The sequence below is a fragment of the Bubalus kerabau genome, chromosome 3 (assembly GCF_029407905.1).
Source record: "Bubalus kerabau isolate K-KA32 ecotype Philippines breed swamp buffalo chromosome 3, PCC_UOA_SB_1v2, whole genome shotgun sequence".
In the NCBI taxonomy this organism is placed as follows: Eukaryota; Metazoa; Chordata; class Mammalia; order Artiodactyla; family Bovidae; genus Bubalus; species Bubalus kerabau.
The window spans coordinates 12,329,956-12,352,295 of NC_073626.1; the positions used below are offsets into that span (position 1 = coordinate 12,329,956).

Here is a 22,340-nt window from a genome sequence, read left to right on the forward strand (position 1 = left end):
TCTTACCCTAAATTCTAGAAAAATGCTTCAAGTCCTCATTCAAATCTTGCCTCTCAATGAGGCTTAACTCAACAACCCTACTGAAAATGAGAACATGCCCTCATACAAGTATAGCCTAAGTAATATTAGTAAAAGAGTGGCAGAGAAATCAGGATACTGACAAACATCATACACACCAAACACTTTTCAGAAAAGTGCTTCTCTGCCTTATGCCAGTAAAAAATAACATAGAGGGGGACATATATATACCTACAACTGATTCATGTTGGTTGATGTATGGCAGAAATCAACACAATACTGTAAAGCAATTATCCTTCAATTAAAAATAAATACATTCTAAAAAAAGAAATAACATAGAGCAATCCATCTTCTTAACTCATCTTATCTGTGGATTTGTATGATCTGGGGAGAATTCTGGAAATCCCTAACCAATGTATTTTGCCATTTAGACTTTTGTGATAGAAGTATCCAAAATGGTTCCAGGAAAACAGAGGGAGATTTGGATTTTCAGCTTCAATGGTGGCTCAGATGGTAAAGAGTCCAGCTGCAACACAGGAGACCTGGGTTGGATCTCTGGATCAGGAAGATCACTTGGAGAAGGAAATGGCTACCCACTCCAGTATTCTTGCCTAGACAGAGGAGCCTGGTGGGCTATAGTCCGTGGGTTGCAAAGAGTCAGACATGACTGAGCAACTGACATTTCCACTTTACTTCACTTTTCAACATTTAAAAAAACCTCCAAACCTACAATATTTATCAGTCATAATTGTTTTATTCTTCCCAAGCTTACCGATATGACTGAAATAATCAATATGAGTAGGAGGGAAATAGATAGGTATTATATTCATGTATATGCTGCTGCTGCTGCTAAGTCGCTTCAGTCGTGTCCGACTCTATGCGACCCCATAGACGGCGGCCCACCAGGCTCCCCCGCCCCTGGGATTCTCCAGGCAAGAACACTGGAGTGGGTTGCCATTTCCTTCTCCAATGCATGAAAGGGAAAAGTGAAAGTGAAGTCGCTCAGTCGTGTCCGACTCTTCGAGACCCCATGGTCTGCAGCCTACCAGGCTCCTCCGTCCATGGGATTTTCCAGGCAAGAGTACTGGACTGAGGTGCCATTGCCTTCTCCAATTCATGTATATAAATATATATATATATATATATATATATTCACTAAGGAACATATTTTTAAGAAAAGTTAAATAATTAAAGGCCATATATGTATACAATAGTTGGACCTAAGCTAATTTATTTTGATACACAGTACTATGATATTTATTATAAAGTACAAGGCAGCCTAAGAAAATGTTTGTTTTTTTCATGTAAAATTGCTTGTTGGTCTTTTTCCTAATAAAAAAATTATGATGGGTTTTCACCCATAAAAGTGCAAGAAAAAGAAAAGGTAAGTTGAAATTGGAAGAAAAATACAATTAGGAAAAAAAATCTGTTTTTAAAGCTGTGAGGGAAAATATTTTATAAACATCTTTCTAGGATTAGAAAAATTACCAACTGTGCAGTTTGTTACTTAAATTAAATAACTTGTGTATCAGTGATTCACTCTTGAATTATCCTTTTAAATTAAAAAACAAAGGATTTAATTGTGATAGCCTATATTGACGAGGAATCTCAGTGCACATTGAAAATGACATTGTTCCATATCCAAATAGGGGCTGAGTGCTTTCATGCAGTGTATCATAAATAGAAACAGAACAGATAAGCCAAAATAAATTATTTTCATAAAATGTTTGGGTTGTTTCACTGTGTTTTTATGGGTATAATTAGATGAATTGCTTTGCTTTGTTAACAAAAAGAAACAGATATCGTAACCATAATTATGCATACATTCATGAATATTAATCTTTATATCTTTATTTTCACTGTTAATGTGATTAAAACACAGTACAGAAAGTTTTCTTTATTTGCACAAGATCACCTCAGAATCATTGCCAGAATCTGACAGAAACTCTGATTGTGTTTGACTCTTCAGTGTGTTTTTTGGCTCATTTATTGGTACTTGTCTCTTTGGCAGAGCCTAATATAAGAATAAGCTTCCCAGGTGGCTCAGTGGTAAAGAATCCGCCTGCCAATGCAGGAGACCTGGGTTTGACGCCTCGGTTGAAAATCCCACGTGCCGAAGAGCCCACACACCTGCAACTAAAAAAAAGAAAGATCCCTCATACTGCAATGAAGACCCAGTGCCACCAAATAAAAATAAAAAAAATTTTTTAATTTAAAAAGACAGTCCTCAACAACCAATAGTCTATAGAAAAACAAGCAATGAGAAAAACTTTTACCCCAGAAAATAAATATATTTTTAAAAATAAATGCTAATACTTACTGTAATTTTTTATTGCTTCCAAAACATTCACTCCAGTATATCTTCTTCCCAAAGAACCCAGAATATTATATCCATTCTGTTGTAGGGTTCAGTTCAGTAGGCTTCCTCAGTTCTGGGCCATCCTGTGTGCTGTGCTCAGGAGCTCAGTTGTGTCTGATTCTTTGAGACCCCATGGACTATAGCATGCCAGGCTCCTCTATCCATGGAATTCTCCAAGCAAGGATACGGAAGTAGGTAGTCATTTCCTTTTCCAGGGGGATCTTCCCGACCCAGGGATCGAACCCAGGTCTCCCACATTGCCAGATTCTTTACCGTCTGAACCACCAGGGAAGGCCATCCTGAGTCTGAGCAAATCAATGTCATCCATCTTGGTGCCTGAGGCATGCGTCATCCCATGACGGGAAAACAGAATGGAAGCCAGGCCTAAGAAAGGCAGCAAATCAGAGTCCTTGGCCTAAGTTTGGTTCAAAGGTGAAATTGCAACCTAAGATTGTACAATCAAAAGGAGGATCAGACTTTGGTTTGAAAATTGGGCAAAAAGAAGCTCAGTTCCCCCTGCCTATGACCAAGGAGGCTCCTGGCTCTGAGAGCTGCCAGCACTCAACTTTCCGTCTTGAGGGAATGGGCTCAGAAGCAAAGCCAAACAGCAGAGGATGGATGATGAAGCAGGAGGATCTCATCGTTTCGGTGACAACATGACCCTTGGGGCTGAGTCACACCTGAAGCCTGCCCTGCCTCTGGACTTTGCAATTACAGGAGACAAAAAGCTCCTTTTGATTACTTGCGTCAACGTGAGTTAGGATTTTTCTCACTTAAAAACAAAATTATTCTATTTTATACAGCAATGTCAATGAGGATTCTAGAAACTGACATTAACAGGCTCCTACTAGAAGTAAAATCTGCCTTACCTTTTGAAGGGCGATTTGGCAATACATATCAAAATATCTAAATTCAGGGTTCCCTAGTAGCTCAGATGGTAAAGCATCCACCTGTAAAGCAGAAGACCCAGGTTCAATCCCTGGGTGGGGAAAATCTGCTGGAGAAGGAAACGGCAACCCACTCTGGTATTCTTGCCTAGAGAATTTCATGGACAGAGGAGACTGGCGGGCTACAGTCCTTGGGGTCGCAAAGAGTCGGACACGACTGAGCAACTAACACACACTTCAATCTAATATATAAACTTGAAAGAATTTATTCATTCATTCCACAAGTATTTAAGCACTTCTTAAGTGCCAAGCACTATTCTAGGAGTTGTGGGTTCAGCCATGGAGAAAATAAATTCCCTTATGGAACCAGCTTTATGAAATAATAAAAAATGTGTAAAAAGATTTATCAACAAGGATGTTCATTTCAGAGCTCTTTATAATAGGGAATAGTTGGAAACAATAAAAATATCCAACAAAAGGGGATTGCTTAAATAAATTTGGGGGCATTGACATGATAAAATGCTATTTAGGAATTTTAAATAAACTGTTGAAACTAATAGACAAAATTATTTACCATGTACTATTAGGTGAAAAAGACCCTGGTGCTGGAAAAGATTGAAGGCAGGAGGAGAAGGGGACGACAGAGAATGAGATGGTTGGATGGCATCACAGACTCAATGGACATGCGTTTGAGAGAACTCTGGGAGTTGGTAATAGACAGGGAAGCCTGGCATGCTGCAATCCATGGGGTTGCAAAGAGTCGGACAAGACTGAGCAACTAAACTGAACTGATTAGATGACAAAAGCTGATAGTAAAACAGAATGTAAGGGTAACTTATGTTAGCACATTTATAAGTGTGTATTTATGTACAAGACAAACCTGATATTAGGCATTCTAAAATATTATGTTATTTTGAGTAGAATTGTGAGTGATTTGGATTTTCTGTGTACATCTTTATGCTTTTTCATAATTTTCTGCCATAAATATGCCTTTCCTTCATTAGCAGGGAAAACAGCAATCTTACCGAATAACCTCAAGTAGTTTACATTAAAAAGTAAATAAATGACACTTGAGTGCCAACATGGGGCTGTCTCATAAATCCGAGGTGACCCTCTAAACATCTGTAAGTAAAGGGTCAGGCTAGTGTTCTCCATTCTAGGGCATATTTGCTCAGGAGGCACTGTCTACCATTTTTCCAATGACATTCGTACTTTTTACATATATATATATTAATTAATTTATGTATTTTAATTTTTTGCTGTACTGTGTCTTTGTTGCTGCATTCGCTTTTCTCTAGTTGTGGCAAGTGGGAGCTACTCTTCGTTGCCGTGTGCGGGCTTCTCACCGTGGGGGCTTCTCTTGTTGCAGAGCACAGGCTCTAGGGCACGTGGACTTCAGAGTTGCAGCACGTGGGCTCAGTAGTTGAGGCTCCCAGGCTCCAGAACACAGGCTCAATAGTTGCAGTGCACAGGCTTAGTTGCTCGGAAGCATGTGGGATCTTCCCGGATTAGGGATTGAACCTGTGTCTCCTTCACTGGATTTTTTACCACTGAGCCGCCAGGGAAGGCCCACATTTGTACTTGTAAACCAAACCAGGTCTTAGAGTTGGTTAATGACTGCTTGGACTAGGCCCTAGGTCTCCTGTTCTTGGGCCCAAGGCTATTTCCCCCACACTGTCCTCCGCTTCTCAGCAACATCATTAGAATGAATCTGTCATCAAGAGAAAGTCATTCAATCCTTTTGGAGTGTTCATCAGCTCCTTAAAATAACTTGGCAGCTCCAAGGCTCACTGTTTAAAGACTTAAAACCAAAGCAGCACCCTGAATTTAAAATGTGAAGAAACACAGAGTGGATTTAAAATGTTTGCACTCTCATCCTTCCCTTTCAGATTTATGTAACAGAATTCAAAGTGTGCGAACACTTAAAGCCCCTTCTACACCTAAGGCAGAGTGAAACTATCCCAAAGGCGAGGTTGGCAGTGAACACTCCCTCCACTTTCAATTTTGCCCTATTCTCATCCTCCAAAGTGACCTTTTCTTTCTATTTTCCGGATGCTTGATGTAAAAGAGGCATTATGACTTTCATGATTGAATAACAGTTACGAATTTCCATTTCACTTTTCTTACCAGCTTAGATGTGGTTTAATGCAGCATGCTAGAATTCTCCCAGAGGTGGATCTGAGCTGAACCGACTAGGTTTCTGACTGCCAACTCTTCTGCACACAAAAATAGCAGCATAACCTATTACACACATTTGTTATCTGTTACTAAGAGAAAATTACCAACCCACCCAGAGAAACAGAAATACATCTGATCATGGGACTTCTCCAAAGGGCAGAAAACCTGTTAGTTTTATATCAGAGGTCTCACACAGACTCTCAGAAAAAGGTAAACGTTTCCAAACAATCAAAACAAAAGACTTCAAGGAGGCCATATTTTTGTTTTCCAAATAAAAAAAAAAAAATGCCTGGCCTAAATACTTCACAAGTGGTTAGTGCTAACTGAGAATGCATTTTCTTTCACCAAGCTTGCAAGTAGATGTCTTTAAGACAGCAATTCTCTTCGGTAGATATTTCTTCGGTGTTTATGTATGTCAAACCCTGGGAATGGATGTGATTGTGGATGTACTCAGTCGTGTCTAGACTCTCTGGGACCCCATGGACGGTAGCCCGTCAGGCTCCTCTATCCATGGGATTCTCCAGGCAAGAAATCTGGAGTGGGTTGCCATTTCCTTCTCCAGGGGATATTCCTGACCCAGGGATCACACTGGCAGGTGGATTCTTTACAATTGCACTACCTGGGAAGCCCCATGTAGAACCCTGCAGAGGACTTAATTGACCTACAGGAGATCCAGTAACATCTAAGCGACCAATCCTGCCTGGAGAAGACTTACTGTCCAGAGCAATACTACTTCTAAAGTAGGCATCTCCTTAAACCAGAATAGTATAATGCTTCTCTCCCTTCATGAAATATTATTACTCTCTTTTCTCAACATTCTTCATAGGAGTTGATTTCCATGATTAATTTAAGAGGAAGAGGGAGTGGAGTTGGGGGGCGGGGCTGAAATAGATAAATGAATGTGAAACTTGTAACTTTGATTTTGGCCTTTAATAGTCAAATAAAGATTTTTAACAAAGTGGACAATAATTCACTGTAAATAATAAAATCATACCAGTCTTGCCATGGAGTGGGAACCAAGAATACAGGGCTATACACATGTAGTCGCTGGGATATGACAAGCTTGGAACCTATTTATAACTTTTAAAGTATTTTATGACTCTTTCTTTCCAAAGAAGCACACATCACATTGCATGAGGTCTGTGAATATACAAGTGTTCTTCTCTGCCAAAGGCAGCTGAGAAAGCAAAAGGATTATCCAAGTATTGTTTTTCAAACCTGAATCTATGAAGGGTAATTATACAGAAATATTTGGTACTTAATAACCTTGAAACTTTGAATTCAGAAAGATTTTATGTCCCCAGGGCTACATGGTCTGATGGCTCAGGTTCATAAATCCAACGAGAATGGATCTGGCTATTGTAACTTTACCCACCTTTGTGCAGATGTCAAACAAACCCAGTGTCCGTAAAGCCTCACCCTAGCCCAGTGCCTGCCTTTGGGGGGCGCTTGATGTTTTGTCAAGCAGAGCCCAGTATGCGTTATGGCTTCTTTTTAAATTGGTTTGAATACATTTATATGTACAGCTGAGTCCCTTTGCTGTTCACCTGAAACCATCACAACATTCTTAATCGGCTATACCCCAGTAAAAAATAAAACAAATTTTAAAAAAATAAATTGGTTTGGAAAATAAGGAATCTCCATTCTGCTTAATCTTTGTTTTCAGTGAATCACATAACACTAGATTATTAGTAATGCTTTCATTATCTCTGGAGTTCAAAATCAGGGATATACAGGTAATAGTTAATACAAAATGAAGGAAGTTTCAAACCAAACTATCAAATACTGTTGGACTGAAAAAAACAAAAGCAGGGGTTACATGGGATAGGAAGAGGGTGGCTGAATTATTTTCTTTGGGACAACTGCAAGGGAAGCATCTTATTTCCAGAAGCCAGAGTTCTGTGACACAGTTATCCCAGTATAGGATCAGAATTTCCTTGTAGACTTCACCACTTTACCTAGTGAACATCAGAGCTGCTGGCTACCCTCCTAGACACACTTCTTCCCTTATCACAGTCCCTCTGGGGTAAGTTCCCTGTCTGGGTAGGAAGAAAAGTGAGACAGCCAAAGTCAGTCTGTTCTGTAAGTAACTTCCCTTCACAAAAGATGTCTTGCCTGAGCCTCTGGGCTTCTCTGGTGGCTCAGACCATAAAGAATCTGCGTGCAACGTAGGGAGACCCAGATTTGATGCCTGGATGGGGACGATCCCCTGGAGAGGGGAATGGCTACTCACTCCAGTATTCTTGCCTGGCGAATTCCACAGACAGAGGAGCCTGGTGGGCTACAGTTCATGGGGTTGCAAAGAGTCAGACTTGACTGAGCGGCCAACACTTGGAAGTATAGTAATTCTTAAGTGGCACCACAAGATAGATGTCCTATATTAAAAAACATGCCTCTTCGGTTTCACAGCCTGCTTTGTTTTTCTAATTTTTAAAAATCATCTTTATCGTACCAGTACACACAGTTCCTTTTAAACCTGTATTTTACTTCAGCGATGAGGAAAGGATGTTGTTTACAATTTCACTTTCTGGCTCTTATGCACCTGTAAAATATTTTTCTTCAATTGGTTTTAAAGCATTTTTTTTTCCCAAGAAATTTTGGATTTCTTTCTATCTTTTACTGGGGGTTCAAACTTAAAGAAACTGATGACCTTCAAAAGCCAACCTCATGCAGATGTCAGCAAGATAAAAAACAGAACTTAACATTTTTCACAACAATATTTGCATTCCTATTAGCTTTTGCAAATGCAGTACATCTCATCCTCTTGGGCAGACTGCAAAGGTGCCCTGGCAAGAGGAACAGGACTATGTGACTCTAATAGGTTAACATGCTGAACTGAGCTGCTTTAAAGGGAATAAATGCTGTGGTCCAGGTGCAATCACTGGGTGGACTTCAGTGAACACTCTTAGAAATGACTTAACAGCAAACTATGTGTCAAGAGGGGGCAGGGAGACACATTGTGCTCCCGTTAAATATCTTCATCAAAACCTCAAATAGGATCATGATTTTACAGCCTAATTGAATGTAATCTTGATTTTTAAAACAAGCTGCAAAAAGTCGATATTAAAAAATAAATACAATATGAGCTGCACTCAAGTCTGTATTTCCACAAATGCTTTAAAGGTTTGCTGTGTAGAAACCAGTGATTATGTAACAAGTCGATTTCAAAGATTACATCTCTTACAATTACATCCCGATAAAACAGTTGAGATCAAGTCACTAAACATTCTTGCAATTCGAATAGAAGAAAATAGATTAACTCTTTGCTTGAGGGGGCGGGGGGAGGACATATGATGAGAAATCTGTACCAATCTTCCCGAACGGCTAGGGAGGAATAAGTTAAGGAGGAAGCACAAATTTGGTGACTGTGAGGTGAAGCACTAATTTGTCCTTTGAAAGAGAAGGCGGTGTCTGACAGACAGGTGTCTACCGTTGCTTAGCTTGGCTGGGCGCTGAGCAATGAAAGCTAGTGGCTCCCCCGGCACACCCGAGGGCCAGAGCTTTTTTTCCTCCTGGCTCTATCTCGCTGATTGTCCCCAGCACCGGCTCTTTGGGGTCAAGGGAAGTTGGGGGCCCTCCTTGTCGCCCTGCAGACCTCAGAGCATCCAATTCCGGGTATCGTCGGCGGAGCTCGCGGGCCCCCGCACCCAGGTTGGGGAACTGGCCTTCCAGAGAAACCGCCCCAGGGCTCCGGCCCCCCAGCTCGTCTGTCTGGGTCTCCGGCCCTGTCGCCGAGGCCGAGCGCACAGAGCTCGCGTCGCTGTTTTGGAAAGCGACGCAACTCCCTTCTCCCGCGCGCTCCCCGCGCCCCCCGCGCCCCGGGTCCCGGCTGAGGCCGCGCCGAGTCCCTGGGACTTTGACGGGTTAGGACAGGCGACGCCGAGGGCCAGGCGGCCTCCAGCCGTCCCCAGCCCTGCCCCAGCGCCGGTTCCAGCGCCGCGCCGCGCCGCGCCGCGCCGGCAGAGAAGCAGCTGTTCCCAACAGCTGGGGGGCGGTGGCGCCGGGCGCCCCAGGTGCGGCCGCGGCCAATCGCAGGCGTCCGGCCCGCCCCCTCCCCAGCCGGGCGCCGACCCCCGGCCCGCGGGGGGAAGGGAGCAGAGAGGTGGAGAGCCGTTCTCGCCACTTGTCTTCCAGCTTCCGCGGCGGGAGAGACAGGATCCGGAGCCGAAGCCGCGCGGAGTCTCCCCCACACCGCCCGCCCCCCCGCACCCCAATACCCGGGGCCCCGCCACCGCCGCTGCGCCCCCCGCCCGCCCACCTCCGCGCCTGGACGCTCTCACTGCCGACCCTCCCCAGGCCCCACCCGAGACACCTACCTAATTTCTGCGAAAGAAAAAAAATCTACCTCTAAACGCACCCTGATCTTCGCTTGAGGACCACCCCTCTCATTTCACATTTTGGCCTCCCCACCGGGTGAGTGGAAAGCGTTTGCACATCCTACAGAACCGGAGCCTCAGCCAGACGATCCGGAGGATTTGTACCGTGACCGGCAGGGGGGGCGGGAGGAGAGAGCGAAGTCAGGTCTCCCCGGGCGGCTGCTGGCGACTTCGGCAGCCTCGCGCCCCGCGCCCTCGGTCGCCCCCGGGCCGCTCGCCCCCGCCGCTGCGCCGCCACCCTCGCCCCCAGGCTCGCCCGTAGCCCCCGGCGGCCGCGAGAGGGTGCGGGAGACGCGGAGCCGTAGGAGGACGCGCAGCCGCTGCCCGAGCCGCAGCCGCAGCCGGAGCCCCAGCCGCGGGGCGGGCGCGAAGATGCACACCACCCAGAAGGACACGACGTACACCAAAATCTTCGTCGGGGGGCTGCCCTACCACACCACGGACGCCAGCCTGCGCAAGTACTTCGAGGTCTTCGGCGAGATCGAGGAGGCGGTGGTCATCACCGACCGGCAGACGGGCAAGTCCCGGGGCTATGGATTTGTAAGTTGCGCGGATGGGGGGGTGTTGGGGGGAGCGGGGGGAAGCGTGTATGGAGGGGGCAACCGAGAGCCTGGCGGGGAAACTGAGGACCGCGGGGGCGGGGAGAGAACAGAGTGGCGCTGGGCCGGAGGGGTTGGAGTTTGGAGTGAGGGGCTCGGCGCGTCCGTGCGAGGACCCCAGCGAACTGGAGCGGCACTGCCCCTTCTCTCCCGCGGCTGAACTGAAAGTTTGCGCGCCGTGGCGCTGGGGACGGAGGGCCGGCGCCTGCCTCGAAGGGTTCTGGGGGGACCGAGAGCGCGGTGGCGGGATCGGGGGACAGGCGGAGCAGGGGTGGAGGGGAGGGAGCGAACTGTGATGTCTGCGGGATTTGGGGGGTGCGGAGATCTGGGAGGGAGGGGCCGCAGCCCCTGGGAATAATTACACTCCAGGGTTGGAGGCTGGTGGTTAAGCGCGCTGTTTGCTTTGTAAAAATGAGTGTGTCTTCCTGGCGTTCCGGCTGGGGCCGGGAAGGGACACTCCAGGAGGTCTGGGACTCTTCTTCTTAGGCCACCCCCCTCACCACCACTACCTCCCCCCTTTTTTTCGTAATTGCAAAGATGACTTCTTTTAAAAGATGAGCCTCTGGCTTTTTGCCGAACTGAAAGAGAGCATAGTTAAGCTTCCCGGAGATTTCAGCGTGCAAATTCAGCTGCCGAGGAGCAGGGAGCTCCCTCGCAGGACAATAGCTATTGTGGTTGAGGAGTATTTACCGGGTTGGGAACGCCGGGCGGGCGCGAGGCTAGTCTTTCTTGAAAGCAAACCTTGGCTCTCCGGGCCGGGTAGGGACACGGGAATGGTCGGGGGAGGGGGAATCTGGAGGAGTTCTGAGACGGAATTCTGGCTTCCGAGTCTCTGCTAGGCCCTACCAGCACCCTTAGAACTTTAGAGGTGGGGGAGGCGGTGGTTCTTTTTATCCCGCCTCTCTGTATTCTTATTTTTGTGTGTTTTGGAAGGAGGGTCAAGGATTATTCTAGTTTCCTCTCCCCCGACAACCCCCACTGCCAGAAAAAAAGAAAAAGTTAAAGAACCAGCGCAGTTTTACTAACAAGAATAACTTCTCCAGTGCGACTCTTGCTTTCTTCAGGGGTTGATTTAGAGCTCTGTGTGTATGTCTGTGTGTATGTTGCTAAGGTCACCATGGCTGACCGGGCTGCTGCTGAAAGAGCCTGCAAGGATCCCAACCCCATCATTGATGGCAGGAAGGCCAACGTGAACCTGGCATACTTGGGAGCAAAACCAAGGATCATGCAACCAGGTGAGAAAGATCCCTGGACCCACCTCCACCTCCCCCTCCCCCCCATAGAGACCCCCACTTCTGAATAGGGTAAATCCCTGATTGAGAAGACCCTAGTTCCCTGAGCATCTGTAGTTGTGTTGAGTAAAGTTGAACTGTGGCTGGTTATTCTACCAAGACATGAAAGATAGATGAGAGTTGAAAAGACTCCTTTCTTGACTTGAAATGTACCTGTGGGCAAAAAATAGATCTTGGGGTTGGGTTCCGTTTATACACACCCAGACTTGGGCTTGACTCCTCTGTTTTCTGTATACATAGTTCAGTCTCCATTTTCCTCTTCTTGGCCACTTGTTGACCATTCCCGTGTGGATGATATGGGCCAGATCTGTCAACTCCAGCTGGTTATACGTCTCTGCTTGGTGGTGTTTCTTCTTTTGCCACCAGTTGCCCTGTGCTCAGAGTGGGCAGTTCAACCAGAACACTGACCCAAAAGAAACAAAGGGGCGGTGGTGGTGCCTAGATGGTAAATGTTCAAAATAAAATCACAGCATATTTGTAATGACAGAAAATAAAGAGATTCCATGCACTTCAGGACCCTTAGGTTACAGATGAAGAAACTGATGCAGAGATGAGAAATGGTTTACTCCAAAGTCATACAGCTGTTAGTCACCAAAAGGGAGAGAATTTCGTCTGTGTGAAAACATGACCTTTTGGATTACTTACCACACTGTCTTTTGCGTTCGCACAAGTAATTGTGAATCGACTACTGAACAAACGTAATCTTTTTCTTGGGCATGCAAATTTAAATCGTATACTCTTCATTCTTAAGTCTGTCCATCTGAAATTTTAGAAAGAGGTAGACATTTCAATCCAAACAGATTTGCTGGAAAGTAGATTGTCAAGAAAGGGTGTGCATGTGCAAATATTCATGAGCATTAAAAAACATTTATCTATCTAATACAGTGTGTGTTGTTTTGCTGTCCAGAAAAGAGTTTGTTTGGTAAATGTTTAATACTATAATCTGTAAAAGCCATAATCTTCCAAAGCATTGTCCAAAACATTCGAGAATGTTCCAAATTAAAAAGGCTTTTTTATAGATCATGATTCAGAATTGTTGGAAGATTTGCCACGTGTAACTTCATTATCAAGTCCTGTTGTTCTTGGTTTCATTCCACAAGAACTTTATGTCTGGTTTTCTAAGGTCTTACTATGTGTCTGTCAACTGAACTTTGGAGATCATTTCTAGTTTCCACTTGAAGACTATTGAAAATTTTATTTAAATTAACAATAACATTAGTAAAGTGACTTTTAAAAACCTATTTATAATATTTTCTCTAAAGTATTAAAAGAATGATTACCTTTACTAAGTGAAAGGTGTGATTACATTTTATTTGTAGAAGTAATAAATGCCTAACATGCACAAATAGAGAATGTGGTATGTTTTATTGTTAGGTTTTGCCTTTGGTGTTCAACAGCTTCATCCAGCCCTTATACAAAGACCTTTTGGGTAAGTCAACGAATCAGGCCTTCCTAAGTTTTAATATGACTATCATTTGTTAACCTTCATTTTCATTATATCCAGACCAGACCATCATGTTATAGACTGTTCCCGGTTTACATATTTATATATGTTTGTGTATTTTGAATGCTGATACTGTAAATATTTTTAGATGAGTCAAGTTATCTGACCAAGTATGCAGCCTCCCAACCAGACCCATTTTGAGCTTATGATTAACAAAACAAAACAAAAATACCAGGTATGACTTGTGTACAGACGATTGTGTCCCAACACCATTACTGCTGTTCAACTTGACTCAATTGTATTTATCTCTTTCTAACCTGACAGGGCTCGTATACTGTTAAGCTAACTGATCAGAAGGATACCATGATAAGAGGTGGAATAGTTCTGTTTGGAATTAAACTCTGTAACCAGTAGACTCAGACACACAAGCTCAGATGGTGATTAACGATGCATGGATGTTGGTGTTGTTTTATTTTTTCACCATAGTCAATAGACCTCCGTGTGCTTTATTTTATTACAGTCATGAAGTGGTGTTGATAGCTAAACTGTGTGCTTTTTTTACTTAATTGAAAAGAGCTGTAGTGAAAGTGTTTTCTTTTCCTCGGGGAAGGGGCTCTTTGTGTTTTTGGTTTTGGTGGTGGTGTTGACGGGTGTTGACTTTTGACTTTGCCATGGGAAGCAAAGGGCCTTTTTTTATTTCCTTGCTTTTAAGCTGTAGCCTGTAACTTCCACTTAACCATATTTTTGTAGTGAGTGCTAAATGGTGTGATTTCCCTCTGTAAGAACACAGATTCATCGCTTGCATGTCCTAAGTTTCTGTATTACTGGGGCGTTTTTCTGGGGATGGGGTTCTTTCTTTGGCAGTGTGTATCTACTTTTAGGCCTTCTAATTTAAAGGTTCAACAACTCTCATCAGATTTCATTAACACTGGCCAGTTTTTTTGAGCAGAGTAGCACTAACCTTCGCCTTTCAGATCTGACTCGGGTGAACAGCCGGCTTATATTTGTGTTCTCTGGGTTCTGTGATTACCATCCTTCCCTGTCCAAGCTCCCCAACTTCCCTTCCATTCAGACACTATATGGGGGGAAAAAATCCCCAAGCACCTCAATTTATTCTGAACACCTAGGGTCTGTTTTGGCTGTTTTCTACCTGATCCACTTGGCTGTAACTAATGCCAGAAATTTACGCTCTCCTTTTGAATATTCTAACTGTTTAGAAGTGTTTCATCCTCAACAATATTAATAGTTTCTTCTGCATCTTAGCACCTGAACATCTACATGTGTAACCTGAAAGGTTAGATTCTATCTGCAAAGATAGATATCTACCAAGAGTAGATCCAAAGAAGCAATAATAATTTGACTTGGAAGATTCAAGTTATATTTTCCATGAATACCTTCTTTATAACCTTCTCTTAACCATATCAAGATTCTCACTCTTACTACCAACCCTTACTTTTTTTTTATACCATAGAAGAATTTTTTGTCCAGTAAGATTAGAAAGGGCCTTCGTGTATCCATAATGATGCCCCATCTAAACCATTCTGGATATCGACAACAAATAGTAGTTGATGGGTCCAACTACTTCTGTGGATACCACCTCTCATTGGTCTAGACTACGTTCAAGGTAGAACTGGGGAGAACAGACATCTTAAGAAGTGACGGTGAACTTAATCATGGTCTCACGTTACTAATCCCGAGACAGATGTTATACAGCTAAATTGATCAACCGGTATTAGCATGTGTGTATTTTTCTTGATGCTAGTGGATGGTACAAAATAAGGAGACTGCATTTTGGTTTGGGAAATGAAACTAACACAAACCCATCAGGAACTATTCATTGCTAAATTACGTGGTATTATTTGAAGTACAAGAGGAATTCTGAATAGCAAGAAAATAGATGAGTCGGAGGAGTTGGACAAAGCTTTGTGGGGACTGGAACAAGATTTGGACCAGTGGTATGTCTGGACAGGTGAAAGGAAAAAGGGACCTGTCTAAAGGGTATAGGATAGGGGAACATCAGCAAAGAGGAGAAAAGACTCAGTACGTGGAGAAATGAGACTTCTATGGAGGGTCTTGAGAGGTAGACATAGAAATTTGAACTGGCTGTGATAGTCCTTATGGATCCATGAGCAAGAAAGTAGTATAAGGGAAATAAGAACAAACAATGTGTCATGTGGAAGTTTTAAATCAAGTGTATTTGGATAGTAACCTTTAGCTGTTCATCCCTTCTAATAGCAGCTGTCTTTATAAAGGATGGTGATTATTACTGTTTGGATAAATTGAACTTGAGGTTCTTATTAGAAATAGATAGCATTCCAGATAGACCAAGCAAGGCTTCTCTTTCTTTTTAGGAGTTCTTAACACTGTTCTAATTCCCAGAGTCTGTACCTAACAAATCACACCTGGTCATCCTCAATTCTATTTGAATGCCACATGTTCTTATTTTTAGGCCTGGAAAGAAGTTTGAGAATTTTTAACAGTGAATTGTTTGAAATTCTAGAACTATTTTTTATATGGTCTTTACATGGCCCCTACATTACTCTAGGCTTTTAAAGAAAAAATCTTGGCCTGAAGGAATTTCCGATGTAACACAGTGGGCAGATGTATAGAAATTGGTGAATTTGCCAAACTACATCTTATAAATATTTTATATTTGAAAGAATCATTTTCATACTGAAATCTTGGAGAGGAGAGATTATGGATCTGTGAGTAGAAAATTCCAGGCTAGTTTAGACCAAGTTGAAATACACTTAAATATTTACTCAGTCCTCCTTTAAGTGCTAAGTTTTATTCTAGTTGCGTTAATGCATAATAAGTATTATACTGTCCACTAAGTGGGGCAGGAGGGACAGTTAACCAAACATCTGCTACTTGCCTGGTACTGATAAAGGATTTACATAAATTATGTAATTTAATTATCACAGTAATTATCTGATAAAGACACTGTTAATGTCCTTTCCATAGGTGAAAAACTGAGACGCAGAGAGGTTAATTAACTTCCCACAATGGCTACTAAGTGCTAGAGTCTGATTCTAGGTTCAGAATCATGGTTTGCATGACTTCCAAAGCCATACTCTTTCCTCTGTGTCAGTCTGTAGCCCCAAAGACACAACTGTGCTCTCTCTTATAATCTAGTAAGAAAACTGAGAAGCATGCAGAAGGGCTGTCCATATGGTTTCAGATAAGGCAGAGCAACGTCAGGTCGGTGGGATCTAGGAAGTCTTCATGAAAGAGGTAGAATCTGAAATAGATTTTAAAACATGATGGAGGCTAGGGAACTCTTGCAGTGAGTATATTTTTCATTGTAGGCTCTTCACACTGATAATTTTATTTAATGCACAGCAGTTTAGGGTTGGAACTATTAGGTTCATTTCACTTATCAGAAATATGTGAGGCTAAAAAGGTGAAGCAAATTCTTGAAGGCTTTAGACATGGTGAGTGATACAGCTAGGGTGAGTAGGATTGGGATTGCAACAGGTAGAGATGGAATGAGGGCTGGCGTCCCTGGCCAAGGGATGTCATGAGCCAAGGTGAAGCTCTGGGTATCTGTGATGTGTCCATGAAACCTTGAGGAGCCCAGCTGACCTGGATTCAAGGAAAGGTGGGAAGAAATACTGGAAGGAGTATTTTGGAGCCAGAGTACAAAAGGCCTATCATGCCAAAGTTTAATTAAGAAGTTTGCAGTTAGCTTGGTAGGATGTTAGGGACCTAGGTTACTTTAAACAGGTGTATGAGGTGCAGACTGGGTCAGCAGTGTATGTGATAGGCTGGAAGAAGAAACCCTTTAGGATGTCCAAAGTCACAGAGAGACACCAGAGGGACATGAAGAGACAGGAAGAAAAGGAAAACATAGTAAATTTTCTGTGAAAATTGTCCAAGATGTTAGCTTCGCTCTTCGCTTTTATTACTACTGTGCTGTGCTGAGTCGCTCAGTTGTGTCCAACTCTTTGCGACCCCATGGACTGTAGCCCGCCAGGCTCCTCTGTCCACAGGGATTCTCCAGCAAGAATACTGGAGTGGGTTGCCATGCCCTACTCCAGTGGATCTTCCCAACCCAGGGATCAAACCCAGGTCTCCCGCACTGCAGCAGATTGTTTACCATCTGAGCCACCAGGGAAACCCCTTATTGCTACTAGACATGTATATTCTATGATTCATTGAGGGAAAGGATGTTGGTAGATCTCTAGTGGGAAGGAGATTTCCAAACTGCCTTAATGGGTTCCGCAGACTATTAATACAAACAGGAACTGCTTGAGAAGCCCCACCTCTCGCTTTGGTCGGATTCTGCTTCCCTTCCTGAATTGAGATATTTCAGTCTCTCCATGGTCTTCTGGATTCTCCCTTCCCTAAAGCCTTAAAAAAAAAAAAAAAAAAACAAAAAACTCCATGGTTTCATTTGCCTTCCAGATGGCTTCCTAACCCTTGCCAGACTTTGTGGAGGTTTCTGATATTCCTGGGAACTTTATACTCATTGGTTGGCAGCATCAAATGAAAGCTATTAATGTAAAATCAAATGCAGACAAGAGTCCTGTAAGAAACCCTGTCTATCTTACCAGTTAAAACATTCTACACACACACACACACACACACACACACACACACACACTGATCCTACCTTTTTGTAGGCTAAACTTATTTTTAGTTACCACCTTTATTCAGAGATAGAAGCCTAGCAACACTCCTGTTGTCTCTGGAACTTTGGGAGCACATGGGTTAATGTTCCAGTATCAGTGAGATTCATACTGGCTGGCCTTTGCAGCTGATAGATGTTTTACTTTGGCCTTATAAAGACATTTTACCCGCTGGAAACCCTTGTCGCATGACAGGATCAAAAATAGCCCGGCTGCAGCCCCTGCTGTCCATCACCACATGTAAACTGGCGTGAGTGAGGCTCTCTTATCCGTGTCTGCACATCGTGGACACAGCAGCCTCCAGGGACAGTGTTTCATAAAGCCACACCTGTCGCTGTGAGCCAGTCAGTCACCTGACCTGCAGAGAAGTTCTGAGTGTGTGCATGACCATGCATCTGGTTTCTGACAAGCCATTAAGAACATCTCTAAGTGTCCTCAGAAACACTTGATGACGTCGTTTCTTCTGGCACTGGGAAAGATCTACAAGTCTAGTAAAATCGAGTGTATTTTTATCATTGGGGTCAAAGTTCATTACCCTCTGTGATAAATTCATCTTTTCCATGGATGTTCCTTAATGAGTGCTTTCAGTAAAACTCTGAAAAGGCAAAGCAAAGTTTATGTTTTAAAAATCTTAATATGCAGTTTTCTGTTTTGAGTTCTTTAAAATTCAAAAATTGTCACTTGTGCTGTACTTCTTATATGTTGCTTTTGGCAACAAGCAGATGGCATTATGGTGTCATATTTTTGGAAATACAGGGGTTTTGATGGAGATTATTCTAAAGAAAGATGAAAATAAATCAGGTATTCATGATAGCGTTTTAACTGAGCCATTATGAATGGCAAGAGTGAGAATTGAGATGCATGGGTTTCAAAAATACCTCTTGTGAATTTTTTTTAACAACATTAACTTTTAAGTAAGGCCACTGGAGTGTGTTTTGTATGTGACCTCTGAATGTGTAATTTTAAAAGGTACTTAATTTTGTTTCACGTTAACTTTTTATAGGATAATACACCAAAATAGAATTGATTTTGTATAAAATATCTACCAGTAGGGAAGATTTAAAACAGATATGCTAAGAAATCTGTTTCTGTTGAGTTTGAAGGTGAAACAAGAGTTATTAGATGCAAAAAAAAAGTTAGTCTTACTATTGTAACCCTATTAAGTTGATATTAAGAAATATTTAGTTTGTGTTTCCCTGTCCCTACCTTTTCCTTCAACCTCATCATTTCCCCCAAAACCCCTTCTGTCTGTCATAGAGATAAACAAGCTGGCTGACCTACAGTTGCCTGATAGTCAAACAGGTTTGACTGACCCTTGTGTCTTTATGAATTTTATGGAGAAAAAGAAAGAAAGAAAGACCAAAAGCGTGCTGCACATTCTTTTTGGGAATCACTGCCATGAATGTTAATAGCATTTCTGTAGCTTCCCACAACAGCCTCTTGTGATAGTGAGCTGCACTACAGTTCGTTTGAAAAAGTGTGATTCTGCTGTGTTTACCACACTTGTGAACTTTTAAATTCCTTTTTTTTTATTTTGTCGCCTGCTTCTTTTTTTTTTATTATTATTATCTTTAATAAGGGTGACTGAGGTTGCAGAGAGATTAATGTGTGCTGAGTCTGCATAGCAATTTCCAGTAGGGTTGCCATGATAATAAACAGACAGATTTTGTGGAAATTGATTGTCGTTTTGAGAAACCGGCCATCACCCTTACGGAACTGAACAATCACGGATTCCCTTTGGAGTCCTCTGTTCACACTTAAGAAACTTTCCATTGGCTGAACCGCTTTTGTTGTACAAAGTCATCACAAAATGTTCTGAAGTCGTAATTCAGCACTTAGGAAATAACCTCCTCTGTGCGAGGCCCTCCTGAACCGTGATTTCTTTTTTTTTTCTTCTAAAACTTTGGTTCCATGGTTATTTCTTGGTTCCAAAATGATCCTGAATAAAAAGTTCCAGCAGGGAGGGTATCCTATTTTCCTTGTTGAATTCCTTCTGGGGCACTCCATGATCTGGGCTCCGGCCAGACTCCTTTCGCCGATGAATGGCAAGTCGATATTGTGGCAACCCTATGCTCATAATAACCACTAAATTGGAGTTTGTCTGATCGCGGAAGAAGCCAGGCTCAACCCAGGAGGCAACTCCTGCCTGACTTTTTTTCTTTTTTTTCCCATTTCTCAATAGGATACCTGCACACTATGTCTATCCGCAGGCTTTTGTGCAGCCTGGAGTGGTCATCCCCCACGTCCAGCCCACCGCCGCGGCCGCCTCCACCGCACCTTACATCGACTACACGGGAGCCGCGTACGCACAGTACTCGGCGGCCGCCGCTGCCGCCGCCGCCGCGGCCGCCTACGATCAGTACCCGTACGCAGCTTCCCCGGCCGCCGCGGGCTACGTCACGGCCGGGGGCTACGGCTACGCGGTGCAGCAGCCAATCACCGCCGCCGCACCTGGGACCGCGGCCGCCGCCGCCGCCGCCGCTGCGGCCGCCGCCGCCTTCGGCCAGTACCAGCCTCAGCAGCTGCAAACAGACCGGATGCAATAGGCCCGCGGCCCCTGATCAAAGTCGAGTTGCTTTCTCTTTCCAAATTGTCCCAGTTTTCAGTAGCTAATGAGAGTTAACATTGACTTAACAGCTTTAAAAAAAAAAAAAAAAAGCTATGCTATTGTGAAGCAGAATTATGATTTTTTTTTTATATACTCCAGTAGTCATTCTAGACGTGCAAGAGATAAGAAGGAAGGGGAGTGGGCGCAGTTTTTGGAAATCAATCCCAAAGAGCCTGAGTAAATACAAGGCCGCGACGAAATGGTGGCAGGAGGAAACCATGGAACTTCACTTTTATAACGGGATTTTTACTTTTGCTCTTTTTATAGTATCAGGGAAGCAAACTGCCTTTTACCAGTTAGAAAATGCTATTTGAATCTAGTTGAACCAGGGAATACAGAGTGAGCAATATGTAGCTTGAATTACATTTAAAAGCAGATTTAAAAAAAAAATGGTGAAAGCACTGATTGTCATTTTTAGCCGTCACTATGGCCTAGAGAACTTTTCTCAAGTAAGAAGGTGATGTTCTTACTCTCTCAAAAAAAAAAAAAAATGGGCATCGAACAATCTAGGAGCGTGGCAGTGGGTGAAGTGGTGGACAGGCACCAAAGCTATTTTCTCATCCACCCAGTGGATGAGTGGGACTGTGAAACAGGTGATGTGGAATGAATGGGTGCAACAGCTGTACAGACAATCAATAACACACACAGTTCTGGAAAGAACACATCACTTGTGCTTGTTTGATGAGCTTGTCACATTCTAATCCCTCTCCCCATCCTGTTTCAATTTTGGGAAACTTGTATCTGCTGGTGTCAGCAATTCTGATTCTGAAATAGGATCAGGCTTTTACTACATACAACCGCCTTCTCTTTCTATTTATTGTGTCGACTCGTGGCTTATGATTAAAGGCAGGCAAAGTTTGCAGACTCTTAAACCCTTAAGAGCTGTCTTAAGGACATTTATTTTTTTCCCTTTTTAAGTAATTTTACACTTTTTAGTATCTATTTCAGAGTCATATTTAAAACTATTTATTAGTGAATACCGTACATGAGACACCAAGGTTACTGAGATGACAATTCTTCAACGGTTAATGATAATGTGGTTTATACTGTGCCTTAATAGTAATGCTATTTAAGATATTTATTTTTAAGTTTTACTATGCTGCACTCTAAAGAAAGGAACTTTAGATGTGACACTGTAAAATTATGTATTCATCTCATGGCATAAATTATTTAGTAGGTCTAGATGTAGCATATTAAATATTAACCTATTCAACTAAAGATGTTGACTTGGATTTATTTAAATTCATATGTGCACTGTATAAGAGAATACTCTTACATTAACACATTTTAGTTTATTTTAGTTTTTAGGGTTTTTTTTTAACAGGATCTATCGCTAGTTTCATGCTTCCTTCTCTGATTTTTGCTCATGCAGTCTCATTTACTGGTACTTCATTAGTTTAACACTTCTTATGTAGTTTTTAAATGCTGCTTTACGTTTTTCTTCTGAAACTGCAATACTTGCAATTTTTATTAAACTAAATTGAATACTATTTTACACTGTATTGGATTTTTATACTTGAACAATTTCATACAAGGGAAGACAGGTTAGCATTTTTATGGACTTTCTCCATTATCACTGGATTTACTTTAAGTATTCCCATACTAGACAGTGTTATGTAATGTAGACATGACTCTCCTGTGCAAATTATTTATTCATTGTGTATATTGCTTTATAACATTTCAGATCTTCTAATCTATTCACTTGTATTAAATATAATTTTTAACAACTTCTGTTGCGTTGGTTGTTTCTCCTTCTTGTAAAAATGGAATGATGTTGCCCTTTAATTAGAACTAATGATGTGATTTACAGGTAGCATTTTCAGTGAGCAGAAAGCTTGCCAGATGCCTTCTTTTTATACTTTTTAAGTAAATTTCATTAACTCAGTATCTGCCTTTCATTTAGCACGATACAGGTCTTTCCCCAGTAGTGAACCCTAAAGGACAATTC

General features: G+C 42.7%; 1 protein-coding gene, 1 long non-coding RNA gene and 1 other non-coding gene across 3 annotated transcripts; 2 read left to right on the forward strand and 1 right to left on the reverse strand.

Moving 5' to 3' along the window:
* Nucleotides 1–1,883: 1,883 nt before the first annotated feature.
* On the reverse strand, nt 1,884–5,741 carry LOC129647429 (uncharacterized). The gene is made up of 3 exons (XR_008712331.1): nt 5,392–5,741; nt 2,339–2,761; nt 1,884–2,154 (listed from the first exon to the last, which is right to left on the reverse strand). It is a non-coding gene; the product is annotated as an uncharacterized LOC129647429 (long non-coding RNA).
* On the forward strand, nt 3,297–3,368 carry TRNAY-GUA (transfer RNA tyrosine (anticodon GUA)). The gene has a single exon. It is a non-coding gene; the product is annotated as a tRNA-Tyr (tRNA).
* A 3,966-nt stretch (nt 5,742–9,707) lies between the features above and the next one.
* On the forward strand, nt 9,708–22,119 carry RBM24 (RNA binding motif protein 24). The gene is made up of 4 exons (XM_055570700.1): nt 9,708–10,358; nt 11,529–11,652; nt 13,084–13,138; nt 19,967–22,119. The coding sequence occupies exons 1-4, from the start codon at nt 10,191–10,193 to the stop codon at nt 20,328–20,330; spliced, it is 711 nt and encodes a 236-aa protein (XP_055426675.1). The 5' UTR covers nt 9,708–10,190; the 3' UTR covers nt 20,331–22,119.
* The last annotated feature ends 221 nt before the right edge of the window (nt 22,120–22,340 follow it).